Genomic DNA, 23,321 nt, shown 5'->3' with positions numbered 1-23,321 from the left:
CAGGTATACAATTTAGTGTTTCCATACAGCACCCAGTGCTCATCACAACAAAATGTACCCTTTAATCCCCATCACCTGTTTCACCCATCCCTCCAACCTTTTTATCTTTGTTGGTACAGTGTTCTCTTATTATTGAAAAAGACTGTTTATAGAATCCTTTTCTACTGTAGTCTCTTTTAGGTTTGAAAATTGGCAACACTTGTAGGGTGGTGTCAGGAAGGCATTTTTGTTACTGTTTTATTTAGAGCCACCATTTCTCCTTGTCTTCTTTAGACTTTGGATATGCATTTCAGCTTGTTAAAATTAGAGTCAGCACAGTAAAAGCTATTTTTGTTTTGTAATTACTACCTAGAGCCTCATACAGATATTTTCTTGAGATTTATTACTTGTCTTTATTTTTAAATAGAGAAAAACTACCAATAGTTATACTCTAAATAAAGGTGGTCTTTAAAAACTTTCACCAAAGAAATGAAGCTCAGAAATAGTTAATTAATCACTAGTAATAGAAGTCAATGGCCAGTTATGGTTTAGTGATCATATTACTGTCAAGGATTTAGAGAATTGGAGGTGTCATTAACTGACTATAATAAAGATATTTGGTCTCTGAAGTACTTCATTGAGTGTTGTGTAGAAATAGAAGGATGGACCTGAGTCTCAGAAATCCCAGACACTGAACAGTGAAAGATTCTTTTCAACTTTGCCTTGTTTTGCCCTCTAGTTTGAAATTTTAATGGGGAAAAAAAGGAGAAAATGGAAAACTTTTGATTGTGAAGTGGGAATTCATATATGTACTTTAAAAATTGTCATTATAAAGAAATGTGTGCCTTAACTTCACTTTAAAATTAATACTATGCATTAGGATAGATTCCATTCAGTTGTTTAGGGTTTTTATGTACAGTTAGCTTTCAGTTGAGCAAGATGGTGAGCAGGAGAGGAAGACAGAGATAAATAAAAATCCCAGTAAAAAGAAAAGTTAATTTTGATTTTTAAGGGAATGGGAAGGAAATGTGTTATGGAAAAGAGAGACTCACAACTTCATCTTGTAGGAATGTTCTCACTCTAAGAGGGGTGGGCTCAGTAATTATCCAAAGGTTAATTGTCTAAGATTGCTACAGTATCCTACCCCAGAGGAACCGGGCGGGGGTAGGGGGGGCAAACAGTCTAGATTTCTGAATCTCTATGTTTGGCTGTGAGTTAGTGATCAGAACTGAATCAGAGTTATTGATCTAGTTCTGCCTGAAGACCAAGTATATTTCAGGGAAGGTCACGTTTTCCCAGATCCTTGCTTGGTTAGAGCCTGGCTGTTTATCTGTACCTGTAACTAATTTTATTTGTCTTACCTAAGAGAGTAAGTTGAATCAAAATGCCCAGATAGAAATGGAGTGAGCCTGAGGAAATTATGGGAGTGGAGTGAGGCAGTACAGGCTTTTAATAAAAATATTTTCTTGTACAGTGGCTGGATTTACCAAAAGTTTATGGCTATGTTTTGTTTTATGCCAATCTGGATAAATGAAATTGTTGGAAATCCACTTTTTGTAACAGTTAAATCTGGGTTTGTTTCTTGGCTTTATAACTTCTAGACTTTTAAAACAGATTTGCCTTTGGTTTCTTTAAAAAATTTTTAAAGTTTTTAAAAGGTACTTTATAAGCTTCATGTCATTTAAGTTACCTGTACTTAATGTCACATGAATAATCACTGAGGAATTTGGGTGTATTTTCAGCCTATAGTACAGATTAAAAGGAACTATGATAACTTTCTTTGTATTTTAAAGGAAGTCATAGAGTAGAAGGGTAAGAAAGGAAGCTATCATTCATTGGGTATTTGTTATACGCCAGGCTCAAAATAATTCTGTGAAGTGTAGGTATCACTATTCATTTTATAGATTAGGAAAATAAAGCACAGAGAGCTTAAATACTTGACCCAAGTCCAGTGCTAATAAGTGGCAGACTTACTGTGCACTGCTACTGCTTCCCCCAAATATTTCAATCATATAACAACCCCGGAAGGGTAGTTACTATCAGAGAAACTGGCCTAATATTGATAGAGCTAGGATTCAATTTGAGAATGGTTTGGTTATAGGTGGCTAGTGAGAAGTCTTTTCTGCTAGTGTAGAACATGTTTTCTAAAGAAATTGGCATGGAAGTTATGTGAGAGATTGATTGTTGAGAACTTGAGAGCTTAGCAGGATTTCCTTTAGATGTGGAAGAGAAAGGCTGTGGTCTTGAATGACCTAACATTTCTTTTTGAAGGCATGAAGGGAAATGGATTTCAGGCTGAGAAGAGTAGAGGGACATTTATATTTATTATCAGAATTTAATAGGTAAGTAATATATAAATAGAAGGCTTGACTAAAAATGGATAACAGAAATCATGAATATAAAGTAGAGGCACTTAGAAGAGCTCTAGACTTCTGTAGTGCTTTGCAGAAATGTGGGAAAGCAACATTGGAGAATCTACTTTATCTTTGATGCTTTATTTTTTATTTTTTAAGGATTTTATTTATTTGACAGAGAGAGAGAGCAGGAGAGCACAGGTAGGGGGAGCTGCAGAGGGAGAGGGAGAAGCAGACTCTCCTGCTGAGCAAGGAGCCTGACGTGGGGCTTGATCCTAGGACCCTGTGATCTATGACCTGAGCCGAAGGCAGTTGCTTAACTAACTGAGCCCCCAAGCGCCCCTATCTTAGGTGCTTTAGATTTTTAAATTTAAACATCCTAACAACTGTGTTAAAAATTTGGTGGTATTTCTGTTTTCTAAGTCATACTGGTAAAATGATTTAAAAGGAACGTTTTAGAATTCTGCATGGCAATAATTACCACACACTTAAGTATTTGTAATGAGTGATAAAAGGAAAATGTCACTATGTATAATAATTACAAATTATGAAGATAAAGATTCCTCCAAAAATGCTCGAAAGGTCAGAGTAGTAGTTATTTATGTTACCTGTTTTATTTCTAGTAAAGTGGGAAAATTCATTCAATTTTACTGGTAGTCAAGGAAGTGTAAATTGTTTATTCAGAGCAATTTGGCAATATGTATCCATATTTAAAGTATGTGTTTATTGACTTCTAGGAAGTTACCTCAAAAAATCAAGGAGCAGGGCACCTGGCTGGCTCAGTCGGTTAAGTATCCAACTCTTGATCTCAGCTCAGATCTTGATCTCAGGGTCGTGAGTTCAAGCTCCTCACTGGGCTCCACACTGGGCATGGAGCCTACTTTAAAAAAAATCAAGGAAGGCACATACATTTATATAAGCAAATGCAAAGCACTATTTATTATGGTAAAGAACTAGGAATGACTCAAATGAATGTCCCTGGATCCTCATGATTAGAAGCAGATTATGATATACTTCTTTAGTAGGAATATTATAGAACAGGTGGAGAAGAAAAGAATCTAATCACCTGGTGCACAATTTTGTCTTTATTTTAATTCCAGTATAGTTAACATACAGTGTTATATTAGTTTCAGGTGTACAATATAGTGATTGAACACTTCCATAATCACCCAGTGCTCATCATATGGTGCACAGTTTTGACTTGTCACAATATTGATGATGTGCACTTGGATTATTTGATTAACATCTAACTGCCAATTTTCTATATGTTAAAGTTACTCTTTCCTTTTTGTAATTAATAAGTGTTTCGTGGAAAGGTACTTTGAAATTATTTAAATATCCTGTTCCTCAGATTGTTAATTTATCATATTAGTATGGCCTTTTTGGCTTCCTGTTTTTTTGGATGGGTTGTAGATAGTTATTATCATTTATTTTTATGCTCAAAATGTCTCCAGGTTGGTCAGTGGTAGTCCCTTCGAGCTGGCTTCTGTGTTTTTGTGAATGATGACCTATTATTCCTTGGGCATATCTTTGATAGATTTCTAAAAAATACAACTAGATGTTTCAAGCTCATTGTGTACTTTTCTCCAGTTGATCTTGAATTGGTCATTTCTCTCCCTTAGTGAAGAATAGTATTTAGAAGAAAGATTTGGACATGAGGTGTTAGGGTATTGTTGCTCCCAAGTCCTCTCGGTGGACAGAACTAGGGGACTATATATGGATATGTATTTGAATGAGGGTATATATTTCATATATACTTTTATATATTACCTGTATTTAGTGAAACCATGAATTCACACAAATGCCCTTAATTTCAAATCATTACCTCAAAGTTTTTTTTAGTTTTCTTTTATACTTAAATGTACTCCTCACATTGTTTGAGCTCCTATACTTTGCTCCTGGTCAGTGTGGCCCCCATCCTGATGCAAATGATTTCCTTGATCTATTTAAGCTAATGGCTTGAGGCCTGACTAGCTTAAGGTTTGGAAAAGAGGGACCTTTTGCTCTTTAAAGCACAGTATTTTTATATTGTAGTCATAATGGGAAAACAACTGATTTTACTTGTAACACAGATTACAGATTCTCAGATACAGATTCTCTTCTTGGCTAACTCTTTCCCTGCCTTCAGACTTTTGCTCATAGGTCACCTTCCCTAGGTTTCACCTTGACCATCATATCTAAAGATGCAACCAGCTTTCACTAAACCCCACCCCATGCTTCCATTTCCCCTCATTATTCTCTATTATTTCCCATAGCACAACCACCTTCTAGCTTCCAACTTACTTATTATGTTTATTATATATTGTCTGTCTTCCCCTACAAGGGCTGAACTTTTTGTTAATATAAGCATATGTCCCAAGCATCCAGAACAATACCTAGTCTTCTCTTTGTTCTCAAAAGATAATTTTCAATAAATAAATGAGTGAATAAAGCTGCATGGTTGTTTCAGTCCTCAAGGTTCACTCAGGAATCTGGTTTCTTTTAGGGTAACCATGCAATTAAGAATAAGAAAACCTTGGGGCACCTGGGTGGCTCAGTCGGTTAAGTGTATTAACTCTTGATTTCCACTCAGGTCATGATCTCAGGGTTGTGAGACCGAGCCCTGTGTCGGGGGTCTGTCCTGGGCATGGAGCCTGCTTGGGATTCTCTCTCTCCCTTTTCCTCTACCCCTCCCCCAAACACCCCCCCCTTAAAAAAAATAAAAAGAACTCTATGCTTTTAAGCCCAGTTAAATTTACTGCCACATTTGGTGTCCTTTTGTAGTAAGGGGGGTGATGGAGATGATCTTCTGTGGCTTACACTTTTGGAATGGAGCTTAGAGGTTCATCTTCACTACAAGTAAATCATTATACTTACACAGTATGTTGAAATTATACAACTGTTTTTCCTCTAGGCGTCCAGTTTATGTGATCTTGAAGATTGTAGCCTGCCAAGATAAAGATTTTAAATAAAAAGTTCTTCCTTTCTTAGTCTTTTACCATATCTTGGATTTGAATCTGTTGCTTTCTTGATTTTATCCACTGTTTCCTCTTACAGTTAGGTGTCAACTTTGGCTGACTACAATTGTTCAGATGCCTTTGATTATAAAATATGTTTGTTGAAGAGACTGTCTTTTTTCAATTGGACATTCTTTTCTGCTTTGTCAAAGATTGGTGGACCACAGAGTTGAGGGTCCATTTCTGGGCTCTCTGTTCCATTGATCTATGTGTCTGTTTTTGTGCCAGTACCATACTGTCTTGATGATGACAGCTTTGTGATGGAGCTTGAAGTCCAGCATTATGATGCCACCAGCTTTGGTTTTCTTTTTCAACATTCCTCTGGCTATTTGGGGTCTTTTCTGGTTCCATACAAATTTTAGGATTATTTGTTCCATTTCTTTGAAAAAGTTGATGGTATTTTGATAGGGATTGCATTGAATGTGTAGATTGCTCTAGGTAGCATTGACATCTTCACAATATTTGTTCTTCCAATCCATGAGCATGGAATGTTTTTCCATTTCTTTGTGTCTTCCTAAATTTCTTTCATGAGTATTTTATAGTTTTTGAGTACAGATCCTTTGCCTCTTTGGTTAGATTTATTCCTAGGTATCTTATGGTTTTGGGTGCAATTGTAAATGGGATCGACTCCTTAATTTCTCTCTCTTCTGTCTTGTTGGTGTATAGGAATGCCACTGATTTCTGTGCATTGATTTTATATCCTGCCACTTTACTGAATTCCTGTATGAGTTCTAGCAGTTTTGGGGTGGAATCTTTTGGGTTTTCCACATAAAGTATCATATCATCTGCAAAGAATGAGAGTTTGACTTCTTCCTTGCTGATTTGGATGCCTTTGATTTCTTTTTGTTGTCTGATTGCTGTGGCTAGGACTTCCAATACTATGTTGAATAGCAGTGGTGAGAGTGGACATCCCTGCCGTGTTCCTGACCTTAGGGGGAAAGCTCTCATTTTTTCCCCATTGAGAATGATATTCGCTGTGGGTTTTTCATAGATGGCTTTTATGATAATGAGGTATGTACCCTCTGTCCCTATACTCTGAAGAGTTTTGATCAAGAAAGGATGTTGTACTTTGTCAAATGCTTTTTCTGCATCTATTGAGAGGATCCTATGGTTCTTGTTCTTTCTTATATTAATGTATCACGTTGATTTGTGGATGTTGAACCAACCTTGCAGCCCAGGGATAAATCCCACTTGGTCATGGTGAATAATCCTTTGAATGTACTGTTGGATCCTATTGGCTAGTATTTTGGTGAGAATTTTTGCATCCATGTTTATCAAGGCATTGGTCTGTAATTCTCCTTTTTGATGGGGGTCTTTGTCTGGTTTTGGGATCAAGGTAATGGTGGCCTCATAAAACGAGTTTGGAAGTTTTCCTTCCATTTCTATTTTTTGGAACAGTTTCGGAAGAATAGGTATTAATTCTTCTTGAAATGTTTGGTAGAATTCCCCTGGGAAGCCATCTGGCCCTGGGCTTTTGTTTGTTGGGAGATTTTTGATGACTGCTTCAGTTTCCTTAGTGGTTATAGGTCTGTTCAGGTTTTCTATTTCTTCCGGGTTCAGTTTTGATAGTTGATACATCTCTAGGAATGCATCCATTTCTTGCAGATTATCTAATTTGCTGGCATATAGTTGCTCATAATATGTTCTTATAATTGTATTTCTTTGGTGTTGGTTGTGATCTTTCCTCTTTCATTCATGATTTTATTTATTTGGGTCCTTTCTCTTTTCTTTTTGATAAGTCTGGGCAGGGGTTTATCAATCTTGTTAATTCTTTCAAAGAACCAGCTCCTAGTTTCATTGATCTGTTCTGCTGTTCTTTTGGTGTCTATTTCATTGATTCCTGCTCTGATCTTTATTATTTCTCTTCTCCTGCTGGGTTCAGGCTTTATTTGCTGTTCTTTCTCCAGCTCCTTTAGGCGTAGGGTTAGGTTGTGTATTTGAGACCTTTCTTGTTTCTTGAGAAAGGCTTGTATTGCTATATATTTTCCTCTTAGGACCACCTTTGCTGTATCCCAAAGATCTTGAACAGTTGTGTTTTCATTTTCATTTGTTTCCATTAATTTTTTTAAATTCTTCTTTAATTTCCTGGTTGACCCATTCATTCTTTAGTAAGATGCTCTTTAGCCTCCATGTATTTGAGTTCTTTCCGACTTTCCTCTTGTGATTGAGTTCTAGTTTCAAAGCATTGTGGTCTGAAAATAGGCAGGGAATGATCCCAATATTTTGGTACTGGTTGAGACCTTATTTGTGACGTAGGTTGTGATCTATTCTGGAGAATGTTCCATGGGCACTAGAGAAGAATATTTATTCTGTTGCTTTGGGATGGAATTTCTGAATATGTCTGTGAAGTCCATTTGGTCCAGTGTGTCATTTAAAGTCTTTATTTCCTTGTTGATCTTTTGCTTAGAGGATCTGTCCATTTCAGTGAGGGGGGTGTTAAAGTCCCCCACTATTATTGTATTGTTGTCGATGTGTTTCTTTGCTTTTGTTATTAATTGGCTTATATAATTGGCTGCTCCTATGTTAGGGGCATAGATATTTACAACTGTTAGATCTTCTTGTCGGATAGACCCTTTAAGTATGATACAGTGTCCTTCCTCATCTCTTACTATAGTCTTTGGTTTAAAATCTAATTTGTCTGATATAAGGATTGCCACCCCAGCTTTCTTTTGGTGTCCATTAGCATGGTAAATGGTTTTCCACCCCCTCACTTTCAATCTGGGGGTGTCTTTGGGTCTAAAATGAGTCTCTTGCAGACAGCATATGGATGGCTCTTGTTTTTTTTATCCAGTCTGATAGCCTGTGTCTTTTGATTGGGGCATTTAGCCCATTTACATTCAGGGTAACTATTGAAAGATAGGAATTTAGTGCCATTGTATTGCCTCTTAGGTGGCTCTTACTGCATATTGTCTGTGTCCCTTTCTGGTCTATGTTACTTTTAGGCTCTCTCTTTGCTTAGAGGACCCCTTTCAATATTTCTTGTAGGTCTGGTTTTGTGTTTGCAAGTTCCTTTCATTTTTGTTTGTCCTGGAAGCTTTTTTCTCTCCTTCTCTTTTCAGTGACAGCCTAGCTGGATATAGTATTCTTGGCTGCATATTTTTCTCATTTAATGCTCTGAATATATCATGCCAGTCCTTTCTGGCCTGCCAGGTCTCTGTGGATAGGTCTGTTAGCGGTCTAATGTTTCTACCATTGTAGGTTACAGATCTCTTCTCCCGAGCTGCTTTCAGGATTTTCTCTTTGTCTCTGAGGCTCGTAAATTTTACTGTTAGATGTCGGGGTGTTGACCTATTTTTATTGATTTTGAGGGGCGTTCTCTGTGCCTCCTGGATTTTGATGCCTGTTTCCTTCCCCAAATTAGGGAAGTTCTCCGCTGTAATTTGCTCCAATATACCTTCAGCCCCTCTCTCTCTTTCTTTTTATTCTGGGATTCCAATTATTCTAATATTGTTTTGTCTTATGGTATCACTTATCTCTCGAATTCTGCCCTCTGATCCAGTAGTTGATTATCTCTCTTCTTCTCAGCTTCTTTATTTTGCATCATTTGGTCTTCTATATCATTAATTCTCTCTTCTGCCTCATTTATCCTAGCAGTTAGAGCCTCCATTTTTTTTTTTTTTTTAAAGATTTTATTTATTTACTTGACAGAGAGGGACACAGCGAGAGAGGGAGTACAGGCAGGGGGAGTGGGAGAGGGAGAAGCAGGCTTCCCGCTGAGCAGGGAGCCTGATGTGGGGCTCGATCCCAGGACCCTAGGACCATGACCTGAGCCGAAGGCAGATGCTTAACAACTGAGCCCCCCAGGCGCCCCAGAGCCTCCATTTTTGATTGCACCTCAGTAATAGCCTTTTTTATTTCAACTTGGTTAGATTTTAGTTCTTTTATTTCTCCAGAAAGGGTTTCTCTAATATCTTCCATGCTTATTTCAAGCCAAGCTAGTATCTTTAAAATCATCATTCTGAACTCTAGTTCTGACATCTTACTAATGTCCATATTGATTAGGTCCCTGGCAGTCGGTACTGCCTCTTGTTCTTTTTTTTGAGGTGATTTTTCCCGTCTTGTCATTTTGTCCAGAGGAGAATAGATAAATGAGAGAACAAAATGCTAACAGGGTAACAAAGACCCCAGAAAAATATACACTAAACAAATCAGAAGAGACCTGAAAGTAGGGGAAAAGAAAGGGAAAGAAAGAAAAGAAAAAGATAAAACAAAACAAACAAATAGAAAACAGAATGTTATCAAATATGATCAGGCTGGTGCATAGATCAGTGCCATACACTAGATTTTGGGCATATTTTGGTCTGTTAGAAGAAAGTGCCTCCCAAAATTTTAAAGAAAGAAAAGCTTATATTTGTACAAAAATAAAGATAAATACGAGGAAGGGATGGAATTTGACTGTAAAGATGAAAATTATAAAAGATTTTATAAAAGGAATTGATAAGATTAGAAGTTGGTTGAAAAAAGAAAGAAGAGGATTTAAAAAAAAAAGGAGAGAATGTGATCAGGCAGGAGACTAGAACAAAGCCATACACTAGAGATTTAGGGTATATTTTTGTCTGTTAGAAGAAAGTGTATCCCAAAATTTTAAAGACAGAACATTATATATATATATAAAACAAAAATAAGGTTAACTACTATGAAAGGATAGAATATTCTAGAAATGAAAAAAATTTTTAAAAGGATCGATAAGATGTTGATTGAAAAAGGGAAAAGAAAAATTTTTTAAAAAATTAAAAAAATTAACTTTGAAAGACAAAATAATCATGGGAAAAAAGCCATGAATTCTATGTGCAGTATTCCCCTAGCGCTGGAGTTCTCCCGTTCTCATTGATCGGTAAACTTGGCCTTGGCTGGCTGTTCTTGCTGATCTGGGGGAGGGGCCTGTTGCCGTGGTTCCCAAATGACTTTGACCGAGGTGGAATTGCCCGGTCCTTGCTGGTCCGGGCTAAGTAATCTGCTGGGGTTTGCTCTCCGGAGCTTTTGTTCCCTGCAAGCTTTCCGTACAGCCTTGGAGGACGAGAGTGAAAATGGCAGCCTCCCAATCTCTGCCCGGAGGAGTGGAGAACTTAGGGCCCTACTCCTCAGTGCGCCCCCAGAGAAGAGCAGTCAGTCACTCCCGTCTCCCTGGTCTCTGGCCGCACTCTGCTCACCCGGCCTGTGACCCCAGTGTTTCTTTCTCTGGCACTCGACCCCGTGTGGAGTCTCCAAACCCAGCAGATCCCTGCGGTGCGCTCCCGCGCTGCTCCTCCTGGGGGAGGAAGGGGGGGGTCTCCCCGGCTCTGCTGCTTGTTGGGTCCCTTCTGGAAGAGCAGTGGCCCGACTGTGCCGCAGATCACGGTTTATGGCAACCCTGAGCTGAGAGCCCCCTTCTGGGCTCCATCTTTGCAGCCGGCTTCCCCGCCCCATCCCTGGGAGCTCTGCCGCACTCAGGCACCCCCGGACTTTCTGTGACCCTGAGGGTCCTGAGACCACACTGTCCCGGGAGGGTTTCCCCCCAGCTTAGCCACTTGAGCAACGTCCCTCAGCGGAGTGGACTTCTAAAGGTTCCGATTTTGGGCTCTGCTGTTCTATCACTTGTCAGAAGCGGCTGTGGAGGCCACTCCCCTGCCATCTGTCTTCCTGAATATCGCCTCGGATTCACTTCTCTGCGCGTCCTACCTTCCAGAAACTGGTCGCTTTTCTTTTCAGAGTTGCTGCTATTCTTTTCTTCAATCTCCGGTTGAATTAGTAGGTGTTCAGAATGGTTTAATCCCTATCTAGCTGAATTCCTGAGACCAGATGAAATTTAGGCCTCCTATTCCTCTGCCATCTTGCTCCTCCCCTCCCTTTTCTTTCTTGAGCTTTTAGAACTCCTTAAGCCTCAGTAAATTATCCTACAAATTAGTCTTCTAGATCCACTCTTTTAAGACTTGTCATAATGTATGTTGTTTTCATGCCTGTATGTTCTTTTATTCTTCCAGAGTTACTTTTCTGGTGATTATTTTTCTCTTGCTAAGTAAACAGTTATTTGTTGAAAACAAAGATGATAATTCTTGTATAGGATAAAAGAGTTTGAATATTTTTGTAATATAAGAGGACGAATTGGCCAATCAACAAAATATACAAGAGTATTTAAGGGTATCTGGAAGTATTCATTGGAGAGTAAAATAAAATCACATGGTAGAAATTAACTTTACACAGTAGTTTGAACAAAGAGATGGACTTAAAAACGTAGGAAATAGAGAAGTATATAGCAGGTGGGAAGATTGACCTGTAAAATATGGGAGATGGGAATGATTAAGGGAATAATTTCAGCAGTTAACGTAGATTGAGGACCTTCTTTTGTCAACTTCTCTAGGCTTAGAGATGGATGAAAAAGATGAGGTCTAGTAGTTGTGTATAGTAGGAAGAAGGATATTTAAAAAATCAATTGAAGTACAGTGTGACAAATACACCAACAGGTTATGTTCTAATTACATTGAGGATACAAATGAGGGAATATAACTTCTATTTGAATCATTTAAGAAAGTTTTCTCAAGTATTTACTGGGTTATGTTTGTTAGGCTAGACTCAGAAGCTGTCAGGCTATAGCATAAGTGACTGAATAAGGTCAGTTTTTATGGAAGTGGAGGTTTATGTGCTTGAGGCTAGATTTGGAATTAGCTGTTTATGCTTTTTGCTTCAATTTTAAAAAGTTTCTATTTGTAAATCTCTATCGCCACTTGTTGGATAGAAGCAATCATGACGCCAATTTAGTGAGTCAGAATTTAGTTTTCTATATTCTCTGCAGCTGATGGATCATAGGTTACTTGGTAAAATAATCAAACTTGGTGTAATAATCAAACATGTTAAATGATTAAAGAAGGACCTTGTTGATAGATTTTAATGTTATCCAAGTTATAATGGACATTTAAAAATGCATTGTAATGTTTTTTGTTGACTTGGTATAAAGATAGCTTCTTTGTTTGAACCTTTATCTGAAAACAGAAAGTTCCTGTAAATGGTTATTTTCTTTTATAGGTGGTAGATCATCTAATGCAAAATTGCCCTCGGTGCCAACAGTTGGCTCAGTTCCACAAGACCAGGTTTCAAATATGAGGTATTAAAGCTATTAACTTGGATATTTGTGATTTATTCCTTTTGATGACTCTTTAAACTGTCTAGCTACAATTCTTTTTTCTTTTTTTACCTTTCTTTTGTCTATTTCTTTTTTAAAAAACTTAAGTGACATTTAGAGGCTTGAATATTTTAGAAGTTCCTTTTTAAAGATTATGAGATGTAAAAGGTTTATGAGAAGTGGCTATTGTGATTAATAAGTGCTGCATGCAAAACAAATATTTAATCACACAAGTAGTAACTTATTAGGTTTCCTGTGATTATAAACTGGAAATTTAAAATCCATTGTTCGTTTTCTACAAAAATTCTGAAATAAGTTAAAGGCAGTCATCCAAAGCCACAGTGAAACTGAATAGTAGGTAGATTTTAACCTTTTTAAATTGGGAATGTGCATTTCAAATTCTAAGTTGGGACACTATGAATATTTTCTACCACTAGAGCCTTCGTGGTCAGAGTTCTTGATCCTCCTTCCACAACTGGAAAATCCATAGCACTCCACAAATATAGACACTAGAGTGCTGTAAGTGTAATCTTGTAGTTTGATATTATCCAGAGGTGAATCTCTATAAGTAGAGAGGAATAGTATTAAGGGTAGTACCTAGGACGAGATGCTAATTGGCAGAAGAAATTTCCATCAGCTTAACAGGTGACAGTTTCAGTAGAAACTCTTGTTGGTATTATGAAGTACTCCTTATGTGAATAAATAGGTAAGTAGTGGCTGTTTGTATATATGTTTCATTTATAAGTTAGGAACTAAAGTTGTGGATACCTCTGAATTTCCTGAAATGCAGGGAGCTTGTTTATTTTAACTCATTAAATATATATTTTTGTGTGTTTGTATATGTGTTTATGTGTGTATACATACATGTATATGTGCATATAATCACAAAGACATTAATATGTAAATTGAGGTCATTATAAATGTGCCAGTATACTAATTTCAAATGAAAAGTTGTTCAGATTGCTTTAGAAAAAAATTCTTAGAGATAAAGATGTCAATGAAAAAAGAATATAAACTAATTCAGTTTATAAATATTTATGGAGCCTATGGTATATGGTGCAGCTGAGAACTTAGAAATGAAAACATAGTTCTTGAACTGAAGGTGTTGATGTTTATTAATAAACAAACTTTTTTCTCTTAAAGACTTTATTTGAGAGAGAGTGTATGTACGAGTTGGGGGAGGGGCAGAGGGAGAAGAAGAGGGAGAAGCCGACTCCCCTTAAAGCAAGGAGCCCAATGCAGGGCTCTGTCCCAGGACCCTGAGATCATAACCTGAGCTGAAGGCAGATGCTTAAACCGACTGAGCCACTCAGGTGCCCCATGAATAGACAAATTTGATAAGGATTTGGTAGAGTTTTTTTAGGTCATAATGGTGTTAAAATCAAGTGCTCTCAACTGACCCATTAAAATTTCCAGTAAGAGCTGATGCTTAGAGTGGTTGTTTACCAAATTGTTTGTTAGGGCTGGGGTTGGTAGTATAGAACTTAATAATAAAGGGTATTCCAGCAGAAGGAATGATATGTATAGTGAGTATAATGAGTCTTTATGTAATTTTTAATTTCTCATGAATTTTACATTTCTGTGGAAACTCATTTTAAAAACTGAAAATTGTAAATTTAATGAATAGTTCATATAGCATCTTTCCATTAGTATTACAGAGAGGCTTGAACATGCTTTGGAAAAGGCAGCTCCTCTTCTGCGAGAGATTTTTGTGGATTTTGCACCTTTTCTTTCTCGGACACTTTTGGGTAGTCATGGACAAGAACTGCTTATAGAAGGAACAAGTAAGTGATTTTTCTGTGTGTCACTTTACATATATATATATTTAAATTTATATGTAAGTTTCAAGGTTAAATGGATAATATGAGATGCATGGAGTTTCATTGTTCAAATATTTTCAACCTTTGATAAGGTTTCTTACGGAGTCTATCTTCTGAAAAATATGTCTCATCTAATATTCTAATCTGATTTGGATTTTTTAATCAGTGGTTTGGATGAAGCAGAAAAGTATGTACTGAACTGAAGAACTACGACTGAGATTTCTTTTTTTAATGCATTAAAATGAGCTATGAGAATGGAGAGTTGGAAAAATTATTGTTGTAGTAATTAGTGGGCATATACCTGGGATTTTACTTGAACTTAAGATCCATATAAAGAATAGTGTTTTGCCACATATTAGGAAATGAGGAATGTCTTATTAGTCTTTATTAGTAGAATTCTGTTTTATAAATGAGAAGAAGTAACAGTAGTACTCTATCCCGCTTATGTCATACATAGATTCCTGGATCATTTATAGGTAGTATACTTTGAGATGGTGTCAAACTAGATAGCATGTAGGGTTGGTTGTTGAGTGGATTGGAAACCATTCTGTTTATGGAATGAATGAGAAATATTCGGGCTTTTTTTTTTAATATGGGGCATTTGGCATGTAGTGAATATTTTCTCATATTAGAATGGGTGACACAACCAAGTGCTATCTCTGACAGCAGATATCAGTTCAACAGAGAAGAGCTTTTCAAACAATTCTAGTTAAGAGCTTAATAGACTGACTTCAAAATACCAATCTTCATCCTTATAAGTAGAATTTTTTAAGGTTAAGCTAGAGGACTTTCATCAGTAATAATATAGAATTGATTTTTTTATTTAGAAATGTTTGGACTAGAAGTTTGCTAAATCTGGCTTGTCTTTGTCCTTGATTGATGGTTTATGATAAAACACTTTGATTCTCCTAAAGCTGAAAAATCATGGAAAAATGTAATTTTCTGTACTCTGGTGTCTTTAAATATCAATTTACAGCTTTAGTTATAAATTTTTGTTGAGTAATATGATCTCTTGAGGAATTTCTTAAAACTTGTAAGAAACCACCTTTTTTTTTCTTTTAAAGATTTTATTCATTTATTTGACAGAGAAGAGAGAGCGGGAGAGGGAACGCAAGCAGGGGGAGTGGGAGAGGGAGAAGTAGGCTTCCCTCGAAGCAGGGAGCCCTATGCGGGGCTCGATTCCAGAACCCTGGGATCATGACCCGAGCCGAAGGCAGACGCTTGACAGCTGAGCCACTCAGGTGCCCCCAAAAACCACTCTTTTTGTACAAATAAGAATATGGAAATGCAAGGTAGAGGTAGTTTAATAGTTTAAGATACTCTCTTATCTTAGCATTAATTGAAGGATATCAACACTTTGTAAGAATAAGCTTTAGCTGAAATAGGAATTTCATTATCATCTGTGCTATACATGTATATGGATTTTGTGATGAGTGATCTCATTTCCACAGAGGGGAAAAAGTAGCATTGAATTTATTTGAAAAGGTTCAGGTTTTCGAAATAATTAATTTGGGGTAGAAATTTACTTTATCTGCTGAAGGATATAATTTATTCAGCCATGCATGGACTATTTGATCTAATGAAGTAATAAAATTTGAAAGATAATGAATTGAAAAATTGAAGGACTTCTCCCTAATTTATACTTTACATGTTAAATGTTTATTTTTTAAAGTGGTGTGACAACTTATGAACTATATTTCATTATTGTAAAATGAATTATTAATTACAGCTTTTTGGTGTAGCAAGACATTGTTGCTTTTTAGTTGGTCTTTGAGTTCTATAATAGATCCAACAAGATACTCAGAAGTACTAAACTTGCTAATTCTAGATCTCTGAACAAAATTTAATTTAGAATCAGTTTCTTAGTAAGTTCTGCTAAACTGATAACAAGGAATATGATGCACTCTTGCTTACCTATCAACCTGAGCAGTACCTACTCATTGGACTGTATTCATAACGTTAGCAAAGGAAATCTAGAAGTTTTTTGCATCTTATGTATGTATTTTCAGTTGTGACGAATGTTTTGGGTGGTGGTTTTTGTGCATTGTAAAACAAAGTTTTGAGTAGAAGTGTTAGCAGCATGGTACTGTACCAAAAGCACTAGACTCAAAGACAGAAGACCTTGGTTTTAATCCTGCCTTTGTCAGTCACTAGTTGTATGACCAGACACTGGAAAAGTTTATTACTTCTACATTTTTTTAAATTTTAACTTTTTTTGTTATGTTCAGTTAACCACTGTATAGTACTATAGTACTATAGTTAGTGTTCAGTGATTTCATTAGTTGCGTATAACACCCAGTGCTCCTCACAACACGTGCCCTCCTTAATGCCCATCACCCGGTTACCCCATTCCCCCACCCCCCTCCCCTCTGAAACCTCAGTTTGTTTCCCAGCGTCCATAGTCTCTCATGGTTCATCTTAAATGATTTTTTTAATAAAGTATTTTAAATGTGTTAAATATTTACGGAGTAGAATTTCAAAATTTACGGAGAATTTCAAAATGAAATAACCATGAACTTATTACGAACTCTCAAACCATCTTTGTTTTGCTATAATTGTTACATCTACCTCCCTTATTTTGCTTTAGTACTTAAAATAATTCTAGACATTATGTTGTTTTACCCTTAAATAAATAATCCATGTAAAAAGGATATTTTCTTACACAATCATAATTGCTGTGATTACACCTAATATTGATAATGATTCTATGTCATAAAATAGTTCATATTCATCTTTATTTAGATGTCTTTTTATAAATCATTTTCTTCTAATTAATATACAAGCAAAATCAATTTATTGCATTTGGTTATACTATTAGTTTCAAATAGTTTCTCTGTTTTTTTCCCTCTGTTTTCATGCTGTTGGCTTGTTGAAGAAATCTGGTTGGTTGTTTTGTAGAATGTTGCATATTTTGGCACTCTGTGGCCATTGTTTCCTGCTGGTTTTAATGGTTTTTCTGTCACATATATTTTCTGATGGCTTGTGATTAGATTTAAAAGTTGAGTTAGAGGTAACACTTCCTATTACTTCTTGCCTAGAACCACATATTTTCTGATTGTCTTAACTTTAGTGATATTAACCTCTTTTTCAACCTTTTGTAAGGATTGATATTTTATGACTTTTTTTTTTTAAGATTTTATTTATTTATCTGAGAGAGAGAGAGCACAAGCAAGGAGAGGGGCAGAGAGAGGGGGATAAACAAACTCTCTGCTAAGAGGGGAGCCCGACTTGGGGCTTGATCCCAGGACCCTGAGATCATGACCTGAGCTGAAGGTAGCTGCTTAACTGACCAAGCCACCCAGGTACCCCTAATTTTGTTTTTTTAAAGAGGTCTTTCAAAAACAAAGAGAAAATTACTTAAATAAAATTTATTCTGTCTTACAATACCATATGTAAATTCATTGGACATGTTTTTATAAATTTAGGATTCATTATGGGGTCTTTGTGATCTTAATTTTCCTATACCTTAAAACATTTTACTATTTCACCATTATTCATCGGTTGTTCCTACTATAGTAAGGACTATAAAATAATGAGAAGACAAGAATACTGGAATTACCTCTAGAAAATAAATCATCACTTTTGGCTCACCCTCTGTTTACTGCATTTCCCAAAGTACTGGATCATATTTTAAGAAGATAGAAATTTGTTTTCTCAGTGGGAACAGAAACTGGTATTTGGGGAGGGCAAAAACATTTTAGGTATCATATGGTTTCTGACCCTCCAATGAGCTACAGTACATCTATATAGTATATCTTTAGTATTAAAATTTCACGGGGGGGCAATTAAGAAAAAAATGGTCTGAAATGGCTTCCTAGTGGGGAGCAATAATGAAAAAAAAAGGTTGAGAAATACTGGTGTAATTGATGTAAAAGAAATTTGTGGACACCATCTTTGTGGTCTTATTTTCAGCTTTCATTGAATTTAATTAAGAATGCAGAATTGTTTATTTTCTGACCTTAATGATAAGGTGAAAAAATTGACAGAAGAAGACATTTTACAATTATTAGACCATCTGAGGATGAATTTAAAAAGACAGAGCGAGCAGCACTCAGAAATTTTTATCTAACTCAAGAATTCATTAGTGCATAGTGTATTTCTGTGGACAAAAGGAAATTGGTTTTCTTAGTATGTCATTCAATAGAAAGGACTTCTTTGTACAAAATTTATGCAATGTTTTCTGACAAGAACATGGAACATCTTATTTTGCTAAAAGGCATGTGACAGTGTTCTTCCATGGTTTTGATAGTTACACACCACAATTTACTTGGCACAGATTCTAAGTGAATAAAAAGGCAGGTGTATTACATGGAAATGATTGGAAGGAAAAGTTCATGTAGAAATGAAAAAAATCAGTGGATTGATCATTCTAAATGGTGTTTGAAAGTCTAAAGAAGAAAATATAATTCTGGATCAAAGAAGATGGCGGTCTTCAACAAAATTTTTGAATGATTCAGTTTTTCCAAAGTACTGCATTTGATGATGTAAGTTCAAGAAAAAGGACCAGAATTAATGATAAGCTGGAACCTATTAGAGGTTTATTTGAAATTTGGAAGTAGTATTTACAAGGTGGATATCATGTTTATAGATTGATGAGGAGCAGTTAGTTGTAGTCAAAGGGCATTGCTCATATAGGATATATACAAATACCTTTACTTTTTTTTTTTTTTTTTACTTTTTATTTATTTTTGCGGGGGGTGGAGAGAGAGAGAGCGTGTGTGCATGAACAGGAGTAGGGAGGGGCAGAGAGAGAAGCAGACTCCCTGCTGAGCAGGGAGCCCCATGTGGGACTCGATCCCAGGACCCTGGGATCATGACCTGAGCTGAAGGCAGCCGCTTAACCACTGAGCCATGAAGGCACCCTATACAAATACCTTTAAAACCAGAAAAATACAGAATAAGAATTTGAGTTCATTTTGCTTAAATTATTATTAAAACTTCTAATAATGTTTGTAATCATCTCTTTTTCTATAAATTAAGTTGACTTAAAATATGTATTTTTAAAAAGACTTCTTACATTACATATGGCAAATGGTCATGACTGTTTTTCATGGTCTACTTGAAAATTTAGACAGATCAATGGGTTCAGATGTTATGTTGCCAGCTTAATATCTGGCAAGTCATTTAATATTTCTCAATTTAGCAGTAAGGAAAAGCATTGATAATGGAGGTGGGGTAAATAGTCTTGGGTGAAGAAATTATAGTCGTCTTTGGTAATGAAACTCCAGAAGAGTATAAAACTCTTGGCTTTGGTATCCTGAGTTTGTCTTTTTTGAAGAGACTAAAATTGCATATCTTTGAAAAACGAACCAAAAATAAAACCAAGCAAAATGAACCCTACCATTGTTCTGAGAGTCTTTTACGGAAGTTGGATTAGGAGCCTACAGATCTCTGAGGCTACTGTACCTTGTTTGCTTTCTGCTAACTGGGGCAATAATAGGATGTGTGTGTGTATAAATGAAAATACTTCTGCAGCAACTTAGAACTTCACTCGATTGTTTAAGGCCTTCCTTTGGATAATTCTTGGAGTCTGAACACAGATTTGTTGGCTTATAATTCATTTCTTCCTTTTTCATATGTCACCCAAGGGCAAGAGAGAGAGAAAGAGAGAGAGAGATGATTAAGTTGTGCAGCCTGATACCAAGTCCTTTCTTGGTGATATTTCTTATTTGTTGGTGCCCAAGGTTATATATTTTTGTTTATAGTATTAATGCCCTTTAGACAGGGAGCTTATTATTAGAGATCTAATATAAGGTCTTTTTTTGTCCTCTAAAGCCCTTTCTCTTAAAATTTAATATACCATCCGCCTTGGCCCTCCTCCCCATCCTTTACAAATTTACAAAACCCCATTCCAAAAAACACTTGAATTGTTCTAATCAAACTATGAAATGTTACTTATTTTACCATCGTTGAACACTCAACTCATTGATCATTGAGTTCTAACTTTGGATGACCCAAGGCCTTTTTTATCATTATTGTTCTTTTTCTGAGTGGGTAAAAAAGGCTGAGCAAGATCAGAGCCCAAATGTTTTGCCATTAAAGGAAAGTTGGTAGCAATTCTGGTTTCTTTAGAATAGAGCAGTTAGGAATAATGGCCTACGTGAAGAAAGATCTGAGTTTACTTTTTGGAAGTTGAAGTATATGGAACTTCCTGGTTGTTTACATTTTATGTAAAATGACAAGGTTTCAGACCAGCAGAGGGCTACACCAGCAGTGAGATGGACTATTGCTCTGCCCTTCCTTTTGGCCTTGGTAGTAGCCTGCAGAGTTATGCTCATTTCAGCTCTATAGAAACCATAATTTAGTCTAAGTTAATGACCTGCTTTCTTAATGCAACATGTATATACTCTGTAGCTAATTTTTATGCTGGTGCTGACACTATTACCATCATTATTTCTATGTTACACGTTTTTTTCAGACATTGAGAAACATGGTTCTTTTCTCAAAAGTGAAGGGGGGAACAACCTATTTAACGTGAATGCTATTTTTAAGGCTACAGAATGGCAGTGTGTGCCATCAGTAGGTATGAGGCAGCATGACTAAAAGAGATAAGGAGAAAGAACTATAGAGTGAGAAGATTAAAGAAAGATTAGGAAGGGATGGGATGCCTGCAAGAGCTTTCATGGGAAGAAAGAAAGAAAAGATAATTCTGTAGGCCATATAAAGGGCCACCAGGAATTATTTTAGTTGTTACACCCTGGATTCTAAACTTGTGTTTGCTTAGAAAAATATAGAATGAAAAATTAACAAATTTTCTGATTATTAGTAATGTAATTTAGTGCTTTTAATTATGGGCATTGCTTTTTTAACATACTGGTTATGAAGTGTTCTTTGAATGAACTTTTATAGATTTTGTTGGTAACGTTTAGGAAGTCTTTTGTTTAGAAGTTCCTTCCTGAGATATTTTTGGTGAATGCAAATGAAACAGAAAAGAAAATGTAAATGAATTTATTTATAAGAAATCAAGAATATATAACAGAACGCTTGCACTTCTGTTAAGGTTTAGTGTGAGGTCACAGGTCAAGGTACTAATAAGAGTGTTTGGGATGTCTGCTGCCATGAAACAAAATGGAAACTTGATTGATAGCTAGAGGGTTGAAGGGAGAGAGTGTGGTGGAGAAAGCAAAGGTCAGGGAGCCATTTCCCTTTTCTGCATGTATAACAATCAACTCTCTCCAAAACAAAATGTAGATGATATTGATCAATATGGCATATGTTGTGCATATTTCTAAGTATTGTGAAATGTCATTATATATGGAGTTCTAATGTTTTGGTAGAGTGAATACTGAAATGAAATAGTTTACAAATAAAATTGTAGTTTTGATACCAAGTTTAAAGTAATTACACAGTACCTTGTTTACTCATATGATCAAATATGTGTGGGTTTGGTTCTTAGCAAGATGTTAAATTTTGTTTTAAAAACCAATTTGGATAAAGTTGTATAACAAATCCCTCATATTTTTTTTTTACTTTGTAATTTTTCTTTTAAATTCTCTTTAAAATAGGTCTGGTTTGCATGAAGTCTAGTAGTTCGGTTGTGGAATTGGTTATGCTACTGTGTTCTCAGGTGAGTAACAGGAATAAATGTTGGATTAAAAGTAAATTCTTGCATGAAATATTTTACAAGGAAGTTATAATTGTTTTAGTAGAAATTTTTGCTGTAATAGAGTTTAAGTTTGCAGTTTTAAAATAATTTTATTTGTGTTGCAAAAGGATTACTTCTTTGATACTAGCAGATAATTTTGTAGTGAGTGCTGAGAGGAAACAGAAGAATGAGAAACAGGTTTTTAGAATCACATTAAAGAATGTCTAGAGCAAATGATCTTGAGGTGGCTAAATTTCTTTGCTGCATATATTAAGGTTATAGAAACAGATTTATTTCTGTACCTTGTGGAGTGCCACTCTGACTCCCCTAGGAATAATGGGTTTACTTCCCTTTTGTGTAGAGGTTATAAAATGAGTGATAAATAATTTTGAGTTCTTGTCCTTGCTAATTATTTTTGACATACAGAGTAGATTTGGGAAAACATCAACAAAAATATGGCAGCCATCATAATAAGACATAGTAAATAAATTCCTAAAGCAAAATTGCTTTCGGTGTTCAGGAATTTTATACCTCATGTGGTAAACTTTAATGAGTTTTAGAAAACTTACATAAAAATCATCTATCTTTTTATGGTTTTTCTTTTCTGTTTTGCAGTTAAACATGAATGTTTTTATTGAGAGTTTTCTTTGTAGTCTTTTAAAAATGATATCTTGCTGGTAGTAAATTCCCCTACTTAAAACTTTAAAATAGCCTTTTTTAATAGGAAGAGTATTGGTCTAGAGGTCAAGGGTTCTGACCCATTTCAAAACCTTTGACCTTCATTTACAACTCTTGTGGTTTACTTGTCTGACGAATAAGGATAATGCAAAATTAATGTTTCTTTGCATCGATTTATTCATTTTAGCACCTATATTGCCAAATTTATTTAGACTGTGCTGATGGACATTTCATGAATACAAATTAAAGAATCATAGAAGGTGTGAAAAATCAATAATATACATTGTCAATAAAGTGCAGTAAGAACAATTACTTCTAGAGATTACACCTAATGGATTTTTATAATGAACTTGTGAGGACTAGTTATGTTTCTAGTGAGCTTATTATTCTTAGATTTAGCAAGAATCTTGTTTTTATAATTTAATCATCTCCTTTAGAAAACTCCTTTAAAAAGCTTAATGTAGAAAATTTTTCATTAATTAATCTGATTTGAAATAATTGCTTGTTTATTTCTTGGATCTAAATTACCATATGCCATTCTTAAACCAATACAAAATTACCCTTACTTTTAAGAAGCATTTGCTTACCATTTTGGATGTCTCTTCACAGAGTATGAAATTGTTTATACTGATACAATCGTTTCATAGGTGAATTTTGATAACAAAGTTCCACTTTTTAGTTTAGAAGAATTGAATATATTCTTGATACATCAAAGTGGTTTCAGATAGTGTATTACATAGTTGAATGTTAGAAGCTAAAAAGATGAGGAATGACATGTTTTAATGCAACTATTTATCATGTATGTCAAAGTGC

General features: G+C 35.7%; 1 protein-coding gene across 3 annotated transcripts in view; it reads left to right on the top strand.

Annotated features, from left to right (window-relative positions):
- LRBA (LPS responsive beige-like anchor protein) overlaps nt 1–23,321 on the top strand; it is a 737,558-nt gene that overhangs the window by 220,174 nt on the left and 494,063 nt on the right. For all 3 annotated transcript variants that reach the window (XM_027597848.2, XM_027597846.2, XM_027597847.2), the window contains 3 exons: nt 12,329–12,407; nt 14,076–14,209; nt 21,751–21,812. In XM_027597848.2, coding sequence (XP_027453649.2) covers nt 12,329–12,407; nt 14,076–14,209; nt 21,751–21,812 — 275 coding nt within the window. The remainder of the gene's footprint in view (nt 1–12,328; nt 12,408–14,075; nt 14,210–21,750; nt 21,813–23,321) is intronic.

This window comes from Zalophus californianus, chromosome 2, assembly GCF_009762305.2.
Source record: "Zalophus californianus isolate mZalCal1 chromosome 2, mZalCal1.pri.v2, whole genome shotgun sequence".
Classification (NCBI taxonomy): Eukaryota; Metazoa; Chordata; class Mammalia; order Carnivora; family Otariidae; genus Zalophus; species Zalophus californianus.
Note: the sequence above shows the minus strand (reverse complement) of the source record. Positions and strands in the feature narration are given on the sequence as shown.